Source organism: Typopeltis vanoorti, chromosome 6 (genome assembly GCF_054136105.1).
Source record: "Typopeltis vanoorti isolate ZY-2024b chromosome 6, IOZ_Tvanoo_1.0, whole genome shotgun sequence".
Classification (NCBI taxonomy): Eukaryota; Metazoa; Arthropoda; class Arachnida; order Uropygi; family Thelyphonidae; genus Typopeltis; species Typopeltis vanoorti.
The window spans coordinates 2,014,459-2,040,780 of NC_143554.1; the positions used below are offsets into that span (position 1 = coordinate 2,014,459).

Here is a 26,322-nt window from a genome sequence, read left to right on the forward strand (position 1 = left end):
GGATTGGAAGTCTGAAAAAGCAGGTTGTTTATATACAAGAGACATGAAGGGATCCATTCATTGTGCAGTGGAGGGAACTTTGCCCTGGTCATCAATGCGGGAATTGGAAGAGAAGAGTGGTGCCAGTAAGTTAGCCTTGTTTTAGTGAGGTGACTATGGTACCATTGGGATGTGAGAGCAGTGGAAACCTGGGTGGGCAGAAGTTGTGTCCAGTAGCCTTGGCAAGGGATTAGAAGGAGCAGTGCCATTTGGGCAGCAGACAAGCTGCCCAAATGGCACCGCTGCATTGGGCCCTTTGCAGCATTGGGCCCTTTCAGAGTCTAACACTTGGACTTGATGATTCTTTTGCAACTGCTGTGAGCTGCAGTATAGGCAGAGAGGGCAGTTGGAGTTTTTGTCTTGAGCCAATTGTGGTAAGCAGAGGTTTTTTTCTTTTACAGCATTGGCACTCTATTTTGAGAACCAAGGCTTGAATGGTGGCTGAGAATTTGGAGTGGAATAAGGAATCATTGTCACCGGAATGACAGCCCTCATTCCGGTGACAATGATTTCTGTTATTTGGTGTGTTTGAATCAGAAGAACTGAAGCAGTAGTCAGACCATGGTAGGGAGGAATAGAAATCACAGAGGTCCTCCCAGATGGCACCCTTCTAGTGCCAAAGGACAGAAAACTGAACTAGTGGGTGATGGTTTTTCTGTAGCAAAAGCTACTTGTATGAGGTTGTGGGCTGAGTTTCCAAGAGGAGAATTGACAACCACAGTATACCTGGAAGAGGAGCTTGTTAGGAAGAAGTCAAGTTTGTTGGCCGATTGGAGGGGGTTGTCTGGTATTCTGGTAGGAAGATTAATGATCTGAGATAGGTTATTGCTGATAGCGAACACCTCAGCATCTCTGTCTGATTGATCAGTGAAACTGGAGAAGGAGAGCCAATATGAGATTGAAGTCCCTAAGAAGGATGACCCTACTATAGGGATATTTAAAACTGCAAAAAGTAGAGCTTTAGAGAGAGAGAAAGTTGAAGAGGTCAGAGTTTTTGACAGAATTTGGAGAGTGATAGAGAGCAATTCTTGCATATAAAAAGAGTAGATTGATTTGGGGGATTCAAGGATTTGCATTCTCTGTATGATATGTTGGTTCTGATGAATGCACATATGTGCCACCATTGTGGCAGAAAGAGCTGTGCAATGTGTATTTGGGCAATTGAAGTTGTCATTTGGCATTCTGAAAGGATTAGTAGTTCTGGTTTAGATGACTGTAGGTGGTGGTGAACATCCTTTGTATTTGCTGTTGGTGAAGTGGATGTGGAAGTTTTTTTGTTTTTTTTTTTCTCGTAAGAATTAGTGTTGGTTGGTTGTATTTCTGTTGTCTCTAAAATCATTACCACTGTCTCTGTAGAGGTGGTGGTAATGATTTTACAGAAGTTGATAAGAACTTGTATGCACCATTGTGGTGCATACAAGTGAAAAGGTGATGATTTCTGTGAAAAAAAGATTTAGTACCAAAAGTCGCCGAAGGGTGAAATTTTGGTGCTGGCGGAGCCAAAAACAAGCACATTAAAGGCAGATAAAATGGAATAATAGCATTTCGAATAACATAACATAAAACGGGCTGTTATGGATGCAGAAACATCCAATCTGACTCCTTACGCTCAGCTGTAGAGCATATCGCATACCGGATGCAATTTGTTGTACACAAGGAAGATCAGCACATTGAAAATCATGTATGTGGTCCAGGGGATCCTAATTCTGATGAATAAAACAACATTATTTCCTCTGAGTTCAATCACTACATTAATTTCTGTGTCTCTCGCAAGTTGTGGTTTTAGTTTCATTATTATTATTCTTATTATCATTGTAACACGTCACATATCCAGCTGGAATGAGTGACGCAGCTGTTGCTTACACCGTCGAAATGTTATTATTCCATTTTATCTGCCTTTAATGTAATTATCCACATGTTTTTGGCTCTGCCAGTGGCAAAATTTCCCCTATTGACAACTTTTGGTACTAAATATTTTTTTCTCAGAAATCATCTCCGCATGCATTAAAGTCTCAATCTAAAATTTGGTCTCATTCCTTCTACCGGTTTTAGTTACAGATGACTCCAAAGAGGGAAAGCTATTTTATGGCCACTCTGTATATAATGCTGAAACAAACATTGACGAGTAAGGATAATGCAGTCATTTTGCCACTTTACAAGGCCTTGGCACACCCGCTACTAACCCTGATTCTGACTGGTCCATCATTTGCTAACTCAATCCTGGAGCTATTCAAATGAACCTCATTACCCTCCTTCTATCCTTTTGCCGAAAGTCAAACAGCGTAGTCAAGAGTTAATGCTAATTCCTTTGCATGTTATTGTAATATTCAAGATAAACATTATTCCTTGTATGGTTTATCTAGGAACTGAATGAATTCATGCTCGACTTTACAGTCAGTCAGATGTTTTACTTTTATTGTTGTATTATTTAATGATTATGAACTAGTTATATTTTCTAAGTATCATTAAAAAATTGCAACATATGATAACTTCAGTTGTTGTTTTTTCCTTTAAGTTCAAAATTTGGTCACTGAACAAGTGTTTTGTGATGATATTGCCTTAGCAGCCAGGAGTGGCCACAGCCATATTACATTCACTCCCCTCTCTCATGAAGAAATGCCGAAACCTGGTCAGTTAGTTGCTATGGATGCAGAATTTGTAACTCTTAATCAGGTACATCCATATGTATATATATATGTTCTCTGATTTATGCTATTAACTCTTTTTGATGTGTTGAATGCTTATTTTAAAAATAAATACCATCAAGATTTTTAACTTCATCTTTTATATTATATGTCTCAACACTGTTGCTGCTAATATGATATATAGTTATACATCATATGTATAATTACATTTGTATATAATTGTACATCACCACAGATAGTCCTGGCTTCTTCTGAGTTAGGATGAACAGAAAATACAAAAAAAAAAAAAAAGGCTAATGAGAACTATAACAGTACTAAAAAACAGAATATGTAAGTACCATTACAATATAAGTTGACACAAAAACCACGTGGCAGCTGGTACAGGTTAGCTATTGTTCAGTGATGTGCGCAAGATAGTTGGCTGAGAAGTTCAAGTCTCACATGCAGAAAGATCTAATGAGTGATTTCTAGATATTACACAGGATCATTCCTTGGTTCATGTTGAGTGTGCCATGTGAATGGATGACCGTAATAAATTCTTTTATGTTGCAAGCAGTGAGGTTGTCATCTGTGTAAGGAATGGAGTTCTTATCCCATTCATTGTTATAATGTGTGTGTGGGGGGGGAAAGGAAAAGCTGGGACCAAGCTCTCTTCTCTGTTGTTATTAACATCTCCAACATGCTCTTTCTGTCTAATTTCCAATTTCCAAGCTACTAGATGTTTACCCTATGTAAGGAAGACCTCAAAAACATGGAATATTATAAACCTCAGAATGTTTGTAGAAGGGACCATGGTCTTTAGATGAATGCAGTAAACCTTGTTTAGTTTAATACATATCTTCATTTATCATTTTCTTTTAGCTTCTCTATTAACATTGATTGTAGAGAATGCCTGGCTTAGAATATGTTTATTGAAGGTAAAGAGAGTACAACGAAGTTGAGGACTGCTTTGCTGCATATTTTGTAGTTCACTGACATTTCAGTATTTTGGCAAATATTTTCTGGTATTGTTATTCACATCTGTCATCATCATACAGTATCTTTTCATCTGTGATGCACATATTGTTTTATCATCCCAAAGCGCATAACTTTCTACTTGGACAATCAAATTGAATTGACTGGATTTTGAAAAGTAGAATAACAGTGCTGAGTCCATGGTTCACATTGTATTATAATGATTGCAAATGCAATGTATAGAATAACCAAGATCTGTGTGCATAAAGTTTTTGATAAAAGGTGACATAACCCGATCTAAGATAATTTCTTGTTAGATAATCGTAACATAAACCAGGAATGGCCCTACATTATTTATATATAGGGCGTCTGCTAGAGGTTTCCAAAAATACACGCACACACATATTTCAGCATCTATAAGGTTTATTAAAATAAATTTTTGTTATTATACAGACTAACTCATCAAGTTCTTATGAAGGTTAGTAAAGATCAATGTGTGCACCTTTTGTAGCTCGACAGATGTCAAAAATGATACTTGAGATCTTGGCCAGTATTTTCCAGGATCTGAGGTGTTATTAGGGCAACTGCTACAACGATATGCTGTTTCAAATTGCCCAAATCTCAAATTTTCTCTGGTACACACACACACACACACAGTCTTTAATAAAGCCCCATGCAAAAAAAAAAATTCAATGGAGTCATAACCAGAGACCTAGGTGGCCAGGCAGTTGGGCCAACTGCCTGGCCACCTAGATCTCTGGTCCAGCATCCAGGAAATGTCTCATTCAAAAATGTACTAACGTCTTGCTGAAACATGAAACCTAGGGGAAATCTGTGGAGCACAAAGATCTTCAGCGTGTCAAGGTAAGTGTGTCCTGTCGCTTTGGGCTTTATGAAAAACAATAGACTGATGATGCCATTTTTGTGCATGACTAACCTGACCTTGACTTTTGGTGTGTGAGTTCAAGGAGTGGTATGATAGAATTTGTGTTTCCTAGGAAGGATCTCCTGCGACGAGTCTTTTGACTCCATGGAGGCTTGAATAATCTACAGCATGTCAAGGTTCTCGTAGACAGACTTATACGTTGGTTATGCATTTCTAAATCACTTAGGGAATTGAACACCGTAGATTCGAATATAAATTAAATTATGCTTTAATAAATATTTCCGATATTTCGGCAACGTCACGTTGCCATTTTCATTCTACAAACAAATAGAGGGGACAGCCATGGGTTCACCACTCTCCCCACCCTTAGCCAATTTCTTTATGGAGACCTTTGAAGAAAAAGCCTTAGCCTCTGCCCCACAAAAACCAACCATATGGCTTCGCTACGTTGATGATGTGTTCACTATTTGGCCACATGGCTCTGTAACACTCCTCTCCTTCTTAACACACTTAACCAACACTCCAGAATCAAGTTCACCCTGGAAAAAGAGGAAAACAACAGCCTCCATCAGGTTCCATCAGGCTGGCAGATGACTAGTGTGTCTAGGAAAGGAACCTTGGTTTTTCTCAGTTTATAGAAAACCCACCCATACAGGCAGATACATTCACCAACAACCCCCCCCCCCTCCCGACAATATGGAGTGGTGAAAACACTATACAACAGGGCTAAACTAATCTGTTCTAACGACATGGCCCTAAACACTGAACTAAATCACATCCTCAACACTTTCTCAGCCAATGGCTACCCCCCCCCCCCCAAAAAAAAATCCAAAAAATATTAAAACCTACAAACCACAGCACCCCCCCCCCTCCACAACAAAGATTACTCTAAATCCATCGCCATTCCCTACATCCGAAGCACCTCGGAAAAAAATTACGAAAATTTTAAAAAAACATGACTTGACCTCTTGTTACAGACCTTACAGAAAATTTGCATCCCTTATCTGCTTCACCAAAGACCTACCTGGTGTATACCAGGTCCCTTGCAGTTGTAAACTGTCATACTTTGGCCAAACAGGCAGGACAGCGAATATCAGAATTTCTGAACACTAGGACTACATCTGGTTTCACAAGTACAGCCATTCTGGTCTTGCAGACCATGCTCTGGATACACGCCACAGAATACAGTGGAAGAAAGCTACAGTAATACACTGTAGCAAATACAAATTCGAAAGACTATTTATGGAATCAGCCTCAGCCCTAAGAAACTCTCTAAACCTCAACAAATTTGGTTGTATGCGACTGCTCCAAATTTGGGAGGCACACATCAGCAGACCTTCAGCCCAACGGCCAAGAACGCCTACTTAGCCCGCTAGAGGGCACCATCAGGACTTCTAGGAGAACGATAACTTCATATCTTCATTCTCAGTTACTGTGTTGTAGTGCCTGCATGCACATGCCTTTTTGTAAGTTCCTTTTGAAAATGGCAACGTGACGTTGCCGAAATATCGGAAATATTTATTAAAGTGTAATTTAATTTATATTCGAATCTACGTTGTTCAATTCCCTAAGCGATTTAGAAAAGCATGTCAAGGTAAGTGCATCCTGTTGCTGTGGACACAATGGACCGACGATGCCATTTTTGTGCATGCCTAACCTCATTCTTCATCATAAGCAACTAAAATGGAAATGGGCCAGACATCTATCCAGGAGAAAAGATGTGCGATGGACCACTATAGTGAAGAACTGGATTCCAAAAGAAGGAAAACAAGGCAGAGGACATCCTAAAAGAAGTTGGAGTGATGAACTGTCAAAATTTGTTGGGAAAAATTGGTCAACCATTGCCAAGAACAGAAAAAGGTGGAAAGAACTGGAGGAGGCCTTCATCCAGCAGTGGACAGAAATTGGCTGAAAAGAAGAAGAACCTGACCTTGACTTTTGGTGTGCGGGTTAAAGGAGTGATATGATAGACGACTTCGTGTTTCCTAGGAAGGACCTCCCATGATGAGTCTGTTGACTCCATGGAGGCCTGAATAATAATAATAATAATAATTAATCATTAGTTCACTCAATGTATTATTATACATTTGGTTCCATATCTTGCCTTAGGGGATTTCCAAACCTTGATAAAAAACCAAATTAGGTATACATGTATGGTGTTATTGTTCTTGAGATTGGTAAAATAATTTTTTTAGTTATACAAATTAAGTGGATATTGAATCCGAATGCAACATTATTTCAAAGCCGAATATATAGAAACAACAAGAGTTTTGTGCCAAATATAGAAACTATAAAGTTTCAGCAGATACAAGCATAAGCAACTTTTCAGGACAGGGGCAACTCGTGGTAAAGGTGGAGTAAGTTTTGATCACTTTCCTTAGTATTCTCCATAATGCAAAGGCACATCTCCTTGCAGACATGTATGATTAGGGTTGGTGAGATGGATAGTTGGTTGGTTGATGGAGAGATATCAAAGAGTAGTTTATTCAGGAGTAGAGTCCAAAAGACGGCCTGTGACTAGTGGTGTGCCGCAGGGTTCTGTTTTTGGACCACTGCTGTTTAATCTGTTCATTAACGACATAGGGAAGGATCTAAGTGGAACAATTCATTTGTTCGCTGATGATGCAAAGTTGGGTAGGGCAATAGTGAATGCAGAAGATGTCAAAGTCTTGCAGGATGACTTAGATAGATTGGAGTTCTGGGCTAAGGAGAATGGATGTCAATTTAATGTGACAAAATGTAAGGTTATGCATTTTGGGGTGAAAAGATTAGCAGCAGTATACCACATTGGTGGAACTGTACTCCAAGAGATTGATGAGGCCAGGGACTTGGGAGTGTTGGTGGATAGGGAGATGAAGTTTAGGGGGCACATTGCAAAAGTAGCTAAATCAGGTCATCAACTCACTTGGTTGTTGAAAAATACCTTGACAAGCAGAGACAAGCAAGTTATTGTACCTCTGTACTGAGCTTTGATAAGACCTCATCTCGACTACTGTGCCCAGATTTGGTCACCTCGGTTCCTTCTTGATGGGGAGGAGGTGGAGAGGATCCAGAGGGCGAGTGACTAAGATGTTAACAGGTCTATGGAATGAACCATATGAGAACAGGTTGAAGATTTGTGGGTTGCAGAAACTAGTTGATAGGCGGAGGAGGGGAGATATGATTGAGACATTCAAATTGCTAAAGGGATTCTATAGGATTAATTCAGAGGATATTTTTGAGATCAGGACTGGTGGTGGGAGAACTAGGGGACACCTATGGAAGCTGGGCAAGAGTGTGGCTAGCAGGGGTGTTAGAGCTGGGTTCTTTACTTTTAGAGTGGTAAATGAGTGGAATAAGCTGCCAGAGTCTGTTGTGGGTGCTATGACGGTGAACGAGTTCAAGGCAAGGTATGATAGATACTGTGAGAATGTAATCGCATAGTTGTGTGGACATAATGTTTAGGGCCTCCCTCGATGAGTCTAAGGACTCCTGGAGTCTCCTGAAATAATAATAATAATAATAATAATGATGCTATGCATTATGGGAAAGGGTCACTACCCAGACTGGTTTTGGCCTTTGTTGCATTGTTTTAGTTATATTAACATACTCCTTAATTGACACTGCTGGTCATTAAAGTTTTTGTTTTGTGAAATGTTATCTTTTTTTATTATAATTTTTTTTTTTAATATATAGGAAGAAGCTGAAATTCGAAGTGATGGAACACGTTCTACAATTAGACCATCACAGCTTTCAGTTGCTAGAATATCCTGTGTTCGAGGGTAAGTGATTATATACTACATAGCAGATTCTGAATAGTATATATCAATGTTGTTTATTTTTTAATGGTATATATTAGAACAGAGAGAAATAAGTAAATAATTAATTTATTAACTTATTGCTGATATTTTGTTGGTGTTATAACTAGCATCTTCAGAGCACAAAAACACAGTTTGTCACTGTCGCGACATTCTTTTCTTCATGTTCAAATTCGCCATCTTGTTGTAAGTCACTTTCATATAAAAAAACGACTAATTGTAAATTGATCACCAATCCAAGGGTAGAGAAATTTCTATTATACTGCACCACTCTATTCTTAGATTAGTCTATATAAAATAGCAGGATCAATTCATAGTTAGTTAGCAGTCCCCTTATTCACTTTGGCCGAAGTATTTGTTTTCCACTTGGGATTCCCGCAAGATTCGAATTTTTTGTGAACGGTGCAATAAAAAGGAATTCAGGCAAACACAATAATTAGATTAACAAAATAAAACATTTAATATAAGCTACATAACACATACATAAATTCTACTTGAAATTTTAAACAATAGAACCAAGTAAAGCATTAGGTCAAGTCAATCACATTAGTTCAATTTTTCAAACCTTCACATATACTTTCTCAAGTTCTGAGTCACAAAGTTCCTACACTTAATTAAATATAATAGAACTCCCTATCTAATCAGTTTTCACGCAATTCTCAGCCATGCCATACGCTTAAAGAACATCAAGGCACTAAATGCTGTAAATATCTCTCAAGCAATTTTTATTTTCTATCTTCAATCTCGAAGAATTGCCACATTTAAAGTTAGGTTAAACGTAGTGCAACTAATACTCAATTCTTCATGCATTAAAATAATTCAATATGACAGTCCTTACCAGAAACAGTTCCTAGTACATCAATCGCGTTGTGAGTATACTTTCAAAATATATTTATTATTCTTAAAAACACATCTATAAGACTTCTTCACAGTTATAACTAAAACACTATTAATCACGCTTCACAACTCTAGAAATCAACTGTAGGGTACTTCAATTGTCCTTATTACCACTCATTAACTAATTAAACACTGTGCAGTTCTCCTTAGGGCAAATTAGAAATAAGTCGCAATTCTAGACTAACTGGGTTTATTCAGAATTCTTCACTGAACGTTCAGTTTTTTTTTATTCTCCGATTACGGCATTAATTTCTTGTTATTATTACTGCTGACTTCACCTTCAGCTAGCTATAAGATTCGCTTCGTTCTTGCTCGCTTATAAGTATTATCCCTTTTAACTTCTGCCCTTGAGAACCTTTCATTTACTTCCCTTTACTCGTTTATACCCTTGCTTCCTCTCGCTTCAAAATTTCCGTTCCCACTCCTGTTACCTTTTATTTTTTTATTCTCCTTCTCCAAGCTCACGCTCTGTTCCACTGGTGCTCGTTTACTTCATGCGTTTCCATGACAACAAATAAACGTAAACATTTTCGTTAATGTTACATAAGGCTATACCACTACATTGAGTTAATAAAAACACAATAAATAGAATATTAGACTACTTAATCAACTCTTTCATTTTGTATACAGATAACTATAATAATATTCATGTTGGAGGCTTAATGGATTTTTTACAACACTCAAAAAGAATTAAAATAGACTTTAATACTTCCTATATTTCGTCCTAGTCACTAGGACATCTACGGGGATTACAAAAAAAAATTAATGTAACATATGCACAAATAACAAACAATACTAAGTTTGTTCCACTAACCCACTCTCTTAAAAATTTATTCCTGATAACCTTAAATTAATTCTGTAGAAGTCTGCATGATTCCTTAGCTAAATGAAATAACTGATGTAACAATTTTGGTATGAAAACAGATAAATTTAAAAATATTAGCTGCATATAGAAGGGAGATCTTATAGAATGAGTAAAACATTTCATCTATTTAGATGCCGTTTTTAGTGAAGATGGTAAATATGAAAATAAATAATAGAATAAAGAAAATGTTGCAGGTAGTCAATAAATTTCTATGGAGTAAGAGAGAAATTTACCAACACAATTAAACCAACAGTTTACAAGGCAGCATTCAAACCAATTTTAATGTATGAATCTGACAGTTTTAGAAAGAAAATCATTAAATACCAGAAACCTCAGATGTATGTGTTATGAGAAAATTTAAAGGAGTTAGTTAGCTTATCAGTTGTAGAATCATATGAAAAATTAAGATGCTACAAATAAATGACACTGTTAGTATTCAATAATGTGTGAGCAGAGCTAATCTGTAGTGGTACATTTCACTTAGAAGTGAGAGGAACAGTTAGGAAAACAGCTTGATGCTTTGATGGTAGAAAAAGATTTAGAAAGTTTCATACAGTTAAATTTGCTCTAGAAGAAAGACAAATATAAGATCCAACAGTTTTGCAGTACTGACAGTGACAGCCCAATTTGCATGAAAATTGTTGCAGTGACCCTTCATACCTCAGCTGGTTTCAGCAATACCCTATGGTTGGAAAGCTTGGGTTCAAATCCAGTGATGGACCCAAAAGAACCTTTATTGAGTCTTCATTTGAAGGTGTGGTAGCCAGTCTCATTAGAAGCTAGTAGGATATCCCTTCTTACAGAAACAGATTTTTCATCCCACAAAACAGTAAACCAGCCAAAAAACATATGAGCAATTGACAGCTGTAATGCACTATGTAGATACAACTAATTGCCCTATCAGAAATTAATCTGGTTTCAGAGAAGCCAAGTTGTTCAGTCACAACACAACATTGAGAAACAAATATGCAAGGGAAAAATTAGGGTTATTGATAGGTGATTAGTAACAATCTAAACTTAATCATGTAATGCTGTTCTAGCATATGCCTCTTCAGGATACATAACCAGCAATTTAATGCTGTGTGATGATATATTAAAAGTTTTACCCTTAATTGGTATTAAAAATCAAAGCAGCAACTGTTTTTGTTGATAAGGATTTGCCTTATGGGTTCACTCCTTGATTTCAGAACAAATCCCATTTGTAATATTCAGGGGGTTTCACCCTGGTGCCAGTGAGGTGATTGCTTTTGTGAATTCTTCCAAAGGTGTCAATTCCCAGTTGTACTTATACCTATTGAATGAATAACATGAAATTAATGATGTGTCTGTCTGATAGTTCCCATTTCTTACTATTTGTTTCATTTGCTGTTTCAATTGTTTCTGAACTGTTGGAATCTTGTGAGGACCTTGATAATTTCATATGAAGGATTTATACTCAGATAGAATTAATTCAGCACTGAGCACTCCACCACCTACATGGATGCTCAGTATCCTGCAAGTGATCAAGGCACCCAGAAATATAATTTCAGGCATTTCCAGGATACCAGAAAATAAAAAGTAATCCTCTAATCTTTAATTCCCCAAAGGGAGTAGGCAGATCTCCTCTCACCCTTATTAACTTTTTGAAGATTAGGGGGAAAGCTAGTTTCCATCCTTCGAGTATTTAAATTATCAATAAATCAGATTTTTTTTTTATATATATATAGGAGATGGTGAGTACAGCAGACAACTGCTACCCAGCTTGTGGTCTTAAATCCTAATGCTCATATTATTGTCTATAATAATAGTATGAGTTCTATGGTCAATTTTCTTAAGATGCAGGATTGATAACCTGAGATTCCAGGAGAAAAAAAACAATTTGCTAGAGAGTGACTATCTTGGGAACTGGTTGAAGAAAGGCTTAGAAAAAGTTCCTCTAGTTGGCAACTGGAATCAAACTTAGAACAGTCTTTGTTCAGGCAGAATAGTAATATGGATGTAAGCACTATTTCCACATTCCTCTACAGGCTTTCCCAGATACTATATTATTTTACTTAAATATAAAGAGCTAATAAGCTTCATTTCGGCAATGAAAACATTACTTAAATTAAGGGGATATTAAATCCCACATAGTTTTAAAACCGAATAAGAAACTCAAAGATTGGAATCAGAGAGTTTCTTGCCGAATATAGTAAACTATGAAGTATCGGCGACACTAGCGTTAGCAAATGCAAGTGATCCTAGTACGTAGTACAATTCCGGGCAACTTGTTGCAAGGTGGGGGAAGTTCAGATCGCTATTCTTAGGTATTTTCCATAATGTAAAAACACATTTCCTAGGAAATGTATGCTGTTATTACATTATGGAGGGAGGTCACTACCCAGACCGGTTTCAGCCTTTTTTGAGGCTTCATCAGTGAGTAGCTAGACCTAATACCAAAGTAGCTAGACCTAATACCTTAATTTAAGTAATGTTTTCATTGCCGAAATGAAGCTTATTAGCTCTTTATATTTAAGTAACTTAATGGTTGCACCTGTTTGGATAACTCGTTTGCAGAGTATATAAGTTCTTTTCGCTATACACTTTGGTATTAGGTCTAGCTACTCACTGATGAAGCCTCAAAAAAGGCTGAAACCGGTCTGGGTAGTGACCCCCCTCCATAATGTAATAACAGCATACATTTCCTAGGAAATGTGTTTTTACATTATGGAAAATACCTAAGAATAGCGATCTGAACTTCCCCCACCTTGCAACGAGTTGCCTGGTATTGTACTACGTACTAGGATCACTTGCATTTGCTAACGCTAGTGTCGCCAATACTTTATAGTTTACTATATTCGGCAAGAAACTCTCTGATTCCAATCTTTGAGTTTCTTATTCGGTTTTAAAACTATGTGGGATTTAATATCCCCTTAATTTAAGTACTATATTATTTGATTTTTAAATTTTTATTTTTATATATCGCCCTACACATGAGAGGCCCCAAAAACCTATGACATGAGAGTGTCATATATGAGCAAATGATTAGAAGAAAGGCATTGATGTTTTTTGAAGAGCTGAGGGTTTGTAATCATCAGGCAAATTGCATGGGGAAAGACTATTTTACTTGTATTTTTTTACTTAAGTTATGTAATTCAACTTCAAAAATATTATCATTGTTTTATTATTCTGTTATTTCTTTTGCAGAGAAGGTGGGTTAGAGGGAATTCCATTCATTGATGATTATATTTCCACTCAAGAACAGGTATATATATATATATATATATATATATATATATATATTTATTTGTATTAGATTTGTTGAATTCACCTGATGTATGAAATCACCCAATATTATCAACAGCATCATTTCCTTCAGTTGATTTAAAAAAAAAAAAAAAAAAAAAAAAACAGTGTTCTAAAAATTCTCTTTAAATCTAAGTGTGGTTAAATACCACATTATTTAAATGCATGTTTTTTTTTCATGTAAACTCTTTATCATGAGATGTTTAAAGAAGCTGGTAGTAGTTGAATATTCTGTTTTAATACTTAAAGTAATATGTCAAAATAGCAAGGTGTATGCATTTAACATTTGGTGACTTCATTATTTTTCATACTATGTTGTTAATAAGGGTAGCACATATAGGGAATAATGGAAATTTCTAATGCCTATATATTTTCCTTGTTACTTACAAGGTCATAGTATGAAATGCTATCCAAAATTTCAGGGAAAATGAATAGCATGTGCAAACCAGTTATAGTATGGCTTTCCACTATTGTAAGGAGTGAGCAGCATCCTTTGGGAATCAGTATGCCAACAACTGGCAGGCTGAGAAGTTGCATTTTTGAGTTATGTGCGTTTTTATATGGTCATCTTTTAGTGGTTCAGTGATTATCTTCTTCTTCTTCTTCAGCTGAGATGGTGGATTTTAAAGAGCAAAGAATCTATATCAAATTTTGCTTCAGCTTCAAAAAAAAAAAAAAAACTACTGTATAAGCTTACTGAATGTTTAACACATTCGCTGCCATGCTCCTCGGGCATAGTTTGTTCCTGCACGCCAAGCGCTTTCATGTCTTCAAGGTCACTACGAGTAATCTCGTAGCCAGCTTATCAGACAGAATTTTGTTTCATATGCCAACTACGAGTAACCTCATATCACCCCCACCCATATATTACTTGCGCTGATGAATGTGTTTATTGCGTCTAGTCTCTAAAAACTTTCAGTTTCGCCATGACCAGTAAAAGAAAATTTACTGATAAAGAATTAGTAGCTTACGCTAATACGAGCGATGATGAATTTAATGAATTCATCATTGCAAATGGAAGGATAAGAGGGAAGTTCTTTCCATTTCAAATATACACAAATTTGAAATGGTTGAAGCAAAAAATCGGAATGGAAAAATTCAATTAAAACCAAATATCGTTAGGGACTATAATTTGGGTATGTCAGGCATCGATCTTTCTGATCAAATGCTTTCTTGCTATTCCCCCTTACGAAAGAGACAATTAGATGGCCAAAGAAATTGGCAATACACATTTTTGATATATACATTCAAAATGCGCATAAATTTTATAATATAATTACTGAAAACACAATGACTGCGTTAAAATTTAGAGATCAATTTATCTCAGTTTTTGTTGGAATGGATGAGCTTACAGCATCACAGAATATCAGCAGGATTTGGGATCTTCATTATTTGGAAATTTTACCACCTACAGAAAAATATTCGCCGACAAAGCCATGCTGAGTATGTACACGAAACACGTTATTATTGTCCTGTTTGCCAGGAAAAACCACCATTGTGCATGGAAAATTGTTTTAAAGTGTATCATTCGTAATTTGAATGAATTGGTTTTTATTTTATTGATTTCATTTTATTATTTTTATTGATTTTATCAATTTTAAATTGATTTACAAATTACGTGTTATGCTACGGATTAGGTCGTGCTTGGCATAGGAGGTTGGTAATCGACATACGAGTATATTCGTAGTTGGCTTCTGAGGCACATATATAATATACTATATTTTAGTTGAAATTAGTTCCCTTCTATCAAGCCCCCAGACGTGCTCTCTGCTTTATTCAGAATCCAAGGGTCCAAATTAATGTAATTATACAAAGGGTTAACTCGTGTTTGACATAGGAGATCAGTAAATTGACCTACGAGTATACTCGTAGTTGGCTTGTGAAGCTTATATACGAACTACGAGTATACTCGTAGTTGGCAGCGAATGTGTTAAGGAAGCATTTGATGAATGTTCTTTGATGACAATGAGCATTCTGGACAACTTTCAACAAGCACAACACTGGAAAACATCACATGAGATGCATTGCTGCAACATTTGTGCTGAGACTACTGGGCGACAAACAGAAAGATCATTGTGTTGATGTTCCTGATCCACCTCCCACCCCCATTTGCCTGACCTTGCCCATGAGTGTGTTTCCTGCTACCCAAGATGAAATGCTAGCTGAAAGGGCATTGTTTTGACATGATTGAGGAGACCCAGGTAAAACTGCAGGAAGTACTGAAGACTGACTTGCATGGAATCATGGAAAAACTGCTGGTATCACTGTATACATGCTCAAGGGAGCTATGCTACTTCGAAGGAGACAGCAGAAACTAGAATTTAGGGTAGGTAATATATATATATATATATAGTTAAATTGCCTGAACTTTTGATTAGACTTTGTATTCTCTCCTTGATTAATAGGAGTTAATAAAAGTAATTTAATTGTTTTCTGCAAGTATTAGGTTATTAACAATACAATATGTTTGTTACACATGTTCCTTTGAAATGTCAAAATTTTTGCGAGATTGTATAGGACTGTCATACGGGGACCATTCCTTCCTGATATGTGCAGTACTATGTTAATTAGATCTGTTATGTGTATATAAAGAGCAAAACAGCAGCTAGAGTGCATGAACAAAAGTAGACTGAATGAACCAACCAATAATAAAAGGTATGACAGGAAAAATAGACGTATGAATGTGAACATGAACAAAATGAAGGATAGAGTGCTGTATGGAGACTCGTTAGTACGAGGTGTGTTAGTAGAGGATTTGACAAAATCGTACCAACCTGGTGCGACCATAAAGGACGTAACTGCGTCTATTAGAGAGCAAAAGGAAAGGGTGAAAGAAATGATTGTTGTGGCAGGTACGAATGATTTGAAAGGAGATAAAATGGAAATGATAGAAGACCTGAATGAATTGTTTGAGGTAGCAAAAGAAAAGAGTGAGAGAGTTAGAATGATTACTCTTTTGCCACGGTATGACAGTGAAATGTTTAAAAGGAGGGCTATAATTGCAAATGACTTTATGCGTGGGTTATGTATGACGAGTGGTGTGGAATTTGTGGATGTGTGGAGTGAGTTTGATGGGCGAAAGGATCTATATAAGATGGATGGCTTGCATTTGAATGGTTACGGTGTAAGAAGACTTGAGAAAGTGTTGCTGAATGTAGTGGATGTGCAAATTCAGGGAAACTAGATTTGTTAGGGGGGGGGGGGTAGAGATACAGTCCTTATGGAGGCAGTTGAATGTAAAAATGAATATAATATGCCAGAGCAAATAAGGACAACAAATCAGAGTGGGATAGTTAATATAAGGCATCAAGGGTTGGGGCTAATGGGTGTCTTAAATTCATGTACACTAATACTAGGAGTATTAGGAACAAGAAGGAAGAGTTTTTGGCCATGGTTGGCACTTCCAGACCACAGGTTATAGGTATTAGTGAAACATGGCTGACTGTAGATGATATAACTAGTGGGATTGAATGTGATGGGTATAGTGTGTTCAGGAATGACAGAGAGAATAAAATGGGGGAAGGAGTATTGTTGATGATAGCTGATGAGCTCCAGCCAAGGAGAATAGAAGTTGAATTGCAGGATAGAGAAAAGAGCACATTTGAGGCCATTTGGTGTGAGATTGTGGCTAGCAGAACTAAATATACAATTGGGTGCTGCTATAGACCAGGTGATGGAAAAGATGGTGGTGACAGTATGCACAAGCAAATAGAAGAAATGGGTGGAAGGAGGGTGATTATTATGGGAGATTTCAACTATGGTCGCATTGATTGGAGTGAGGAGAGGACACACGGGAGGAAGGAACTGGATTTTATGCGGTTATTAAGGGATAACTATCTGCGACAGCATGTAATGGAAAATACTAGGGGTCAGAGAGTGCTTGACCTAGTAATTACATCTGAGGATTTGGCTGTAACAAATATGACCACATTGCCACCAATCGGTGAGAGTGATCATAGGGTCTTAACTTGGGAAGTGGCTAAAGGTGTAGAATTTTCAATTAATACAGGGTACATGTGGAATTATCAGGCGGGAAAGTATGACAAGCTTAGGAGTTTGATTGGTTCAGTGCCATGGCATGTACAACTGCAAGGACTAGCAGTTGATAGTGCATGGGAGGTAGTTAAGAAGTGCTTGCATGAAGCAATGGCTGACTGTATACCTAGAGTCCGAATAATAAATCAAGTAGGGGTTAAATGGATGAATAACACCATTAAGCTTGAGTTGCAAAAAAAGAAACAACTATGGAGGGAATTTAAGGAGAAGGGTGACCGGCAGGGCACATGAACGGTATAAAGCGCAGGCCAGAAGGGTGACGAGTGTGGTAAGAAAAGCAATAAAGGATTACGAAAGAACATTGGCCATGCAGGCTAAAGAGAATCCTAAACAGTTTTTTAGATATGTAGCAAGTAAAAGGAAAAATGTACATGGCAGATTGATTTTAAAGAATGCCGATGGTAGGGAGGTAACTGAATCAGTTGAGATAGTTGAGTTACTGAGTGAGCACTTTGCAAAAGTATATCATCCAGGTGACATTGCAGAAACGAATAAACCAGTAGATTATACGGGAATTGTGGTTAATGAAGTGGAGGTGAGCAGTCTATTGCATAACCTCAATGTCAATACATCTGTGGGATTGGATGGTATACCAGCTCGTGTTGTACGAGAAGCAGCTAAAGAATTGTCAGTACCCTTGACCATTTTGTTTAATTTGAGTCTCAGGTCTGGGTTAGTCCCGAGTGGGTGGAAAGAGGGGAAAATAGTTCCACTGCATAAAGGTGGTTCCAAGACTGCTGTTGTAAATTACCGGCCGATTAGCATATCAGGAATCATTGTCAAGGTCTTAGAGAAAATAGTCAAGAGGAAAATACAAGATTGGATAGAAGAAAATGGGATACTGTATCGGGGACAGCATGGTTTTGTGAAGGGTAGGTCATGCCTCAGTAACTTGCTCATGTATTATAACACAGTGACGGCTGAACTGGATAAGGGTAATGGGTTTTCGGTGATTCTACTGGACCTTGCCAAGGCCTTTGACAGGATTCCACATGGAATTCTAATCAGTAAATTGCAGCATATGGGAATGGACATAGGGTTGGTGAGATGGATAGGAGGGTGGTTGACGGAGAGATATCAGAGAGTGGTTTACTCGGGAGTAGAGTCCACAAGACGGCCTGTGACTAGTGGTGTGCCACAAGGATCTGTTCTTGGACCACTGCTGTTTAATTTGTTCATAAATGATATAGGAAATGATCTGAGAGGAACAGTTCATTTGTTTGCGGATGATGCGAAGTTGGGTAGGGCAATAGTGAATGCAGATGACGTCAAAATTTTGCAGGATGATTTGGATAGATTGGAGGTCTGGGCTAAGGAGAATGGATGTCAGTTTAATGTGGCAAAATGTAAGGTTATGCATTTTGGGGTGAAAAGATTGGCGGCAGTTTACTGCATTGGTGGAACCCTGCTCCAGGAAATTGATGAGGCACGAGATTTAGGAGTGTTGGTAGATAAGGAATTGAAATTTAGGGAACACATTGCAAAAGTGACCAAAACAGCTCATCAAATCACTTGGTTGCTGAAGAATACGTTGACAAGCAGAGACAAGCAGGTTATTGTTCCTCTCTATCGAGCCTTGATAAGACCCCATCTAGACTACTGTGCTCAGATTTGGTCACCTAGGTTTCTTCTTGATGGGGAGGAGGTGGAGAGGATCCAGAGGCGAGTGACCAAGATGATAGCAGGTCTGTGGAATGAACCGTATGAGAACAGGTTGAGGATTTGTGGGTTGCAAAAATTGGTTGATAGGCGGAGGAGGGGAGATATGATTGAGACATTCAAATTACTGAAGGGTTTCTATAAAATTAATTCAGAAGATATTTTTGAGAACAGGGCTGATTGTGGGAGGACTAGGGGACATCCATGGAAACTGGGAAAAAGTGTGGTTAGTAAAGGTGTTAGAGCTGGGTTCTTTACTTTTAGAGTAGTGAATGAGTGGAATGTGCTCCCTGAGTCTGTGGTGGATGCTGTGACAGTGAATGAGTTTAAGGCGAGGTATGATAGATACTGTATGAATGTCAAATAGTTGTGATGAATATGATTTGGGGCCTCCCTCGATGAGTCTAATGACTCCCTGGAGTTGCCCGTAATAATAGTAATAATAATAATCATCATCAGCCATTGTCAATCCACTGCTGGATGAAGGCCTTTCCAAGCTTACTCCAAAACTGTCTGTCCAAGGCTCTCCTTTCCCATGTCACTCCTGCAGATCTGATGATATCATCAATCCACCGTGATTTAGGTCGGTGTCATCGTTTTTTCCTCTTGTGGAATCCAATCCAGTACTTCTTTTGTCCATCGTTGATCTTGTCTTTGAGCAATATGTCCAGCCCATTCTCACTTCAGCTGTTTCACATCTTCCTATGATGTCAGAGACTTTGGTTTGATTTCTTATTCACGTATTTCTTTTTGTGATCCAGTCTTGTGACACCAAACATACTTCTTTCCATACTAAATTATGTTGTTCTTAATTTTTGAATTTTCTTTGCGTTTAGTGTCCATGTTGCACAGCCATATAGGAAGAACACATTGGTTAAAAACTTTTCTCTTCGGCCATAATAGTAGTTAGCTTTTGAATATTGAACGTTATTTTCTCAAATGCTTTCCACCCAAGCATCATGCGTCTTTTAATTTCAGCCATGGTATTTTGTTCCATTGATATCGGTTGTCCTAAATATATGTAATGATCTACTTGTTTTTAATCTACTTCTTTTGTAAATATATATATATTATATAAATATATATATATATATATATTATATATATATTATGGGGGGGCTCTGCCCCCTCCCCTCCCAAAGTTCCGGGCTGGTAAGCCAGTTCTCCATTGTTTTTGAAACGTCCAACAAATTGTTGTCTCCTGAAGGCAAACACATTGTTGGACGTGAAACATTTCAAATTTTCGCTTATCAGCTTAGCCCTGCTCAAAACAATGAAGAGACAAAAAAAGTGACATAAAAACGTTTCAAATTTCGACTTATCAGCTTAAAGGCTTAATCGGCTTAACCCGGCTCAAAACAATGAAGAGACAAAAATCGTGCATAAAAACATTTCAAATTTCGACTTATCAGCTTAAAGGCTTAATCTGCTTAACCCAGCTCAAAACAATGAAGAGACAAAAAACTTTTCAAATTTCGGCTTGTCTTTTTATATATAGAGCGTGGATATACAGTATATATATATATATATTTTTTTTTTTTAATTTAATTATATTTATTTATTTTTCTTATCATTTTTCAAATCTTTGTTGAGATGGATGTTGAGTTTGAACACACATATCAATCCAAACTGCTTACTCGCCCGTAACTGTTCAGGTTCTGTATATTATGTCTGCAAATGTGTTTATGTTCATGGGACCAGTTTGACAGTTTTTGAATGATCAAGCATCAGTTACCAGAGAAGGGAATAGGGAAACTACTTCCATATAAAATCAGCTAACTCGACTTTAGTTTAAAATCCTTAGAGAGGTTTCTCATTCTGTGACAGGAGTTGAACTCTAGTCTTTCCAACAAAAGTGTATTGGATGGAGTAAAGGAGGTATATGGCTAGATGGAAGAAATTTATACAGTTACTTAAGGGATAATTACCTGAAAAAGCATGCCATGGAACAAATCAGGGTTTAAAAATGCTGGATCTGGTAATAGGATCAGAAGGTATATCCAGAACCAAATGGGAAGAGTTACTATGCAATCTGGTTCTGGGAAGTTCTTAAACATAGAATTCTCTTTCGGGACAGATTTTATGTTGAACTATAAAAATAGGAATTATGACATACTTAGAAGGCATCTTGGAACAGTACCATGGCTTGAGAAGCTGCAAGGTAAGAAGAATCAGTAGTGCATGGGAAGTGGTCAGAGTTTGTTTGAAAGAAGCAGTATCTGGCTGCATACCTGCAGTCAGCAGGATAAACCAAGCATGTGTGGAGGAAGGAGTGGTTAAGTGGAAGAGCAGAGTTGAAAAGCAAGAACTGCAAAAAAAAAAAAAAAAAAAAAAAGAAAAAAGAAAAAAGAAAAGAAAGAAAACATTGTAGAGGGATTGAAGAAAAAGGTGATCTGCATATTCATGAGCAGTACAAAGTGCAAATAAAAAAGGATAACTAGTATGGTAAGAAAGGTCAAATCAGATTATGAGAGAAAATTAGCTAAACAGGCCAAAGTAAATTCAAAAGAGTTTTGGATTTACTCCGGTCATTTCTGACCCCTTCAAAGTATCCTACTCTACAGGCGACACACTGTTCCTAACATTTTTTCCATTGTTGGAATGCTTCCTGGAACACGCTTTCTGTGATGGCATGCAGTTCTCTCATCGCATTTTCCTGAATCTCCTCTATGGTTTGGAAACAATATCCTTTCAAAGCGGTTTTAAGTTTGGGAAACAGGAAAAAATCTGCTGGGACTAAGTCCGGAGAATAGGGTGGATGGGGTACAATGGATATCTAATGTTTTGCCATATAACTGCATATGAGGAGCAACGTATAAGCCAGTGCATTGTCAACATCCAAGTCTGGTTTTCCCACAATTCCGGCCTGTTCCTGTGCACAGCATCCCTCAAACATGCTAAAACTTCCTGGTACAACTCTTTGTTTACCATCTGACCAAGTGGTGCAAATTCATAACGGACAATGCCTTTCTAATCAAAAAATACAACCAACATCATCTTGATCTTTGACCGACTCATCTGTACTTTTTTTTGGTCAAGGAGACCCTTTCTCAACTCACATCTCATCTTCCTGTTATGATGTTCTTAAGAAAGTTTTCATTACTATTTGTGTTGGCAAACAGTTCCTGACTAATTTCATGGTTCTCTTTCTGATCATCATTCAACAAACACGGTACGAATTTTTCACGGACACAACACATCTGAAGTTTTTCAGTCAAAATATGATGGCAAGATCCACTGGTGATGCACAATTTGTCAGCAACTTCTTGGACAGTTAAATGACAATTTCCACGAATCACAGCACTAACTCCCATGACTTGGTCGTCGTCTGTTGATGTGGATGGTGATCCAGGACTGAGATCTTCACCGATCGATGTTCTGCCCTTTAAAAATGCTTAAACCACCCATGGCACTGCAAAATTAAAGATACCTGGAAATTATATACTTGGTTTAATCCTTTATCCAAGTGTAAGCAGACAAAGTTTGCACCTGAAGTATTTGCAGAACTAGGGCAACTTATATGATTTCTGCATTACTTCAACCTTAGTATCGCCTCTGGGTCTGACTTCCACTGATTTAACCTCAATAAAGGTTGAAACCAGTCTGGGTAGTGACCCTTAATGCATAGCATTATACATGTCTGCAAGGATATGTGCTTTGCATTATGGGATACTAAGGCAAGTGATGTAAAGTCATTATCTTCTATATATACGAGTTGCCCAGTCCTGAAAATACTTCAGCCACAAACTTAGTTTGCTTGCACTTGGATAAAGGATTAAACCGAGTACAGTAAAACTTGTTCAAAGCAGAATCGCAAGGGACCGAATATATTTTCCACATTGGCAAAGTTTCCGCATTATACAAAATTGCAAAAAAATTTAAAATCCATTAAAATCATATTACATGGTACATACCTGTTTATGAGTGAAACTTGGCAGCACTGGTTCTTGTAAGTAGGTGATCCTTGTAGACCTATGTTATTAAAATAATAATAGTAATAATAACACATTATTAAAGTATTAATGCTCTACTACACTGCACATTACACATTTCCAATATACAACTCATTGAGATTTCTTCCACAGATCCAACAAAGAAACTTATTTCCACTGTTTTGTGATCATGTCTTTTTGAATGCAGTCCTTAACTGTATACAATAGTTCAAGAAGGCTGGAAGAGTTTGAATCAATTGCAGACTGCATTACTTGATGCAATGACGGGGCCTGTTTATGTGTACGAATTTTTGTTGAAATATCCTGTTCCCCAGCTGCTGCTTCTCCTTCTCCTTCCTCCTCCTTATCCTCCACATCTTCGTTTTTGTGTATTTCTTACCGCTAGTAGAGCTGTAGCAGATTCAAAGCTGTAATGTGTGGCTAGATGGTCATCACCCCGAACAAAGTTCTTTTTCTCGACAGAGATTGGATATTGCAGCAATGTTTTCACTCACCTCCTCCAAATTATCTGCCACATCACTTTCCCCAAACCCAACTTTAGCTAAACACTTTTTTATTACTTTAATTTTCTTCACTGCCAACCCAATCCAATTCACAGCATCCAGAACCGATACAGATCTTGCTAATGCATAAGAGCTATTGGCTTCTTCTACATTCGAAATCAAAGATTGCATCAGATGTTGTCTGTGGTGCGATTTGAATGTGTCAATAACACCCATATCCATGGGCTTGTTGCATTTTCTGGGAAGGAACCAAACGATTTTCACATTTGAAAGTGTTATCTTTGGGTGGCAGGTAGCATTGTCAAGAAAAAGGATGACATTTCTATTTTCCTTCTTCATTTTTCCATTAAACATGTTTAACTACTCTTCCATTGTAGCTGCAGTTATCCAATCTTTTTTATTGTTTCTCCAAATCACTGGTAAATTATTAATTTTCAGATTCTTGAAACATCTTGGTTTTGCTGCTTTTCCATTTCTCCCACCATATTCCCACACAATAACACTGTAAGTCTTTCTTTGGACATTTTGTCCCGATACACTGTTCTCCCTTAACCGTGAGTGATTTTGTTGGTAATGCCCAAAAAAAACAATCCTGTTTCGTCCGCATTGTAAATGTTTTTAGGTTCATATGGTGAAATCAATTCTAGCAGTTTTGGTTTCCACTTGCTCACTACACCTTCATCCATATCTTTAGATTCCCCACAGACTTCATTCCACACAATATTGTACCTCTTCTTAAAACTATCCAACCGTTCTGTAGAGCCTTAAACTGATCATTCCCGAGAGATTTGGCTACTGCGAGAGCTTCACTTTGAACCATTGGACCAAATATGTGAATTTTTTTGATCTTGCATTTGTGAACCACTCCCACACTACCTTGTTGCCAGTTACCTTTGCCTTCCTCTTCATTCGACCGTTTCCTTGCAGCCCACTTGTCCATTATTTTATCCTTTTAAGTGTGATGTATACTTGCATTTTGCCACACTTAAACCGCATCATTATTTCCTATACCGAGAGTTTATCCTTTTCTTTAGCTTCAATGACTTTGACGTTTTTTGTTTAGTGACAGTACCATGTACAATTTAGCCACGATGCAAAAAATGAATGGATCGGTTTATTGAAATTCAGGTTACTGAAATGTTTGGACTTAACAGAAACTGATTAGCATTAATTCTCAAACGAAACAGTAAAAGCAACACAAGTGCCAAAATCCAATAAATATAGGTGTATTTTTAAAACACTTTCCACTTTATACAAGTAATTTTTAATCAATTCTTCAAATATTGCTTTCTGTTTCCGTGTTGGGCAGATTCCGCATTATACAAAATAAATAATACTGTAATGCCTATTCTTCTGGCTGGGACTATATAATTGTTCACATTGAGCAAGTTTCCACCTTATTCACGTAATGCCTTGGACAAGTTTTACTGTATATAATTTCTCCCCCACATGCTTGTAGGACTGCATTCGGCAGTGCTACAAGTATGTGGGGGAGGACTATACTTGATTGAACAATTGAAATGTCTCTGTAAAATTTTACCAGGTTTGCAGAAAATTTTACACACATTCTTCAAGCTATTTCATTGTCACTTTGTCACAAATTTGATGAACAGCTTGTGCAAGTGCTCACTTCAGTGGATGTAACTCGACGACTAATGCTCAGCAGAACAGGGCAAATATCAGTTTGTTGTCAAAACCTGCTGCTAGGTGCACTGAGTAGATGTTGCAAGCTCTCTATGCCGATTGGTGCACTATTTAAAAAGTTCATTTTTTTTTGAACACCCGTGTACACCATGATACTGCTGGCCTTTGCAAAGGCATTTGACAGAATATTGCATATAAAACAGTTACGAAAGTTGGAACAAATGGGAATGGATGTGAAGCTGGTAGCATGGATAAGGTGGCTGACAGACAGATACCAGGGAATAGTATATTGAATCTAGGAGAATGAAGGTGACTAGTTGAGTGATTCAGGTTTCTGTACTAGGGCCACTATTCTATATAGGGAAAGATTAAAGGGTAAATATTCAGTTGTTTGCTGATTATGCAGAACTGAGGAGGACAATAGTTGATTAAGGTGATGTAGATATCCTGCAGGATGATTTAAATAAATTGGCATTGTAGGCTAATGCATGTCAATTTAATTCTGCAGAATGTAATGTTATGCACTTTAGGTTACATGTTATGTATCACATTCATAGTACTAGATTGTAGGAAGATGGGATGAGGCTAGGGACTTGGGGGTAATGGTGGAGAAAGAGAATGAAATTGAGGGAAATTTCAAAAGTTGGTAAAATAGCTCAAAGGATTACTTGGATGTTGAAAAAAAAAAAACTAACAGGTATAAATAGGAGTTATTATTGCTCTTTATAAAGCTAGGATTCAGTGGCATCTTGACTATTATGTACAGATTTGGTCTCCAGGGTTTCTTGCAGATCAGGAGGTGGTGGAGAGGATTCAAAGATGAGTCACAGACCTGGTGACAGGTCTATGGAATATGTCCTCATAGGGCATATTCCATAGACCTGTCACCAGGTTGAAGTTGAGGTAGAAGGTTGATTGCAAAGTTTAGTTGATAGATCGAAATGAAAATACACGAAACATAGACAGAGAACTAGGGATCATCTGTGGAAGTTGTATTAAGGGTGTGTGGACTAGATTTTTTGTGTGCAGAGTGGTGATTGAATGGAATGGATTGCAAAATTACTTGTGAATGCCCTTGACAGTGAATGAGTTTAATTAGAGGTATGATAGGTATTGCACACATGAAAGTTAACGTGTATCTCCCACAATGAGCCTTCAGA

At 37.5% G+C, this 26,322-nt stretch overlaps 1 protein-coding gene across 1 annotated transcript in view; it reads left to right on the forward strand.

Moving 5' to 3' along the window:
- PAN2 (PAN2-PAN3 deadenylation complex catalytic subunit PAN2) overlaps nucleotides 1–26,322 on the forward strand; it is a 717,374-nt gene that overhangs the window by 495,428 nt on the left and 195,624 nt on the right. The window contains exons 22-24 of the mRNA XM_090393913.1: nucleotides 2,555–2,712; nucleotides 8,200–8,285; nucleotides 13,249–13,306. Coding sequence (XP_090250039.1) covers nucleotides 2,555–2,712; nucleotides 8,200–8,285; nucleotides 13,249–13,306 — 302 coding nt within the window. The remainder of the gene's footprint in view (nucleotides 1–2,554; nucleotides 2,713–8,199; nucleotides 8,286–13,248; nucleotides 13,307–26,322) is intronic.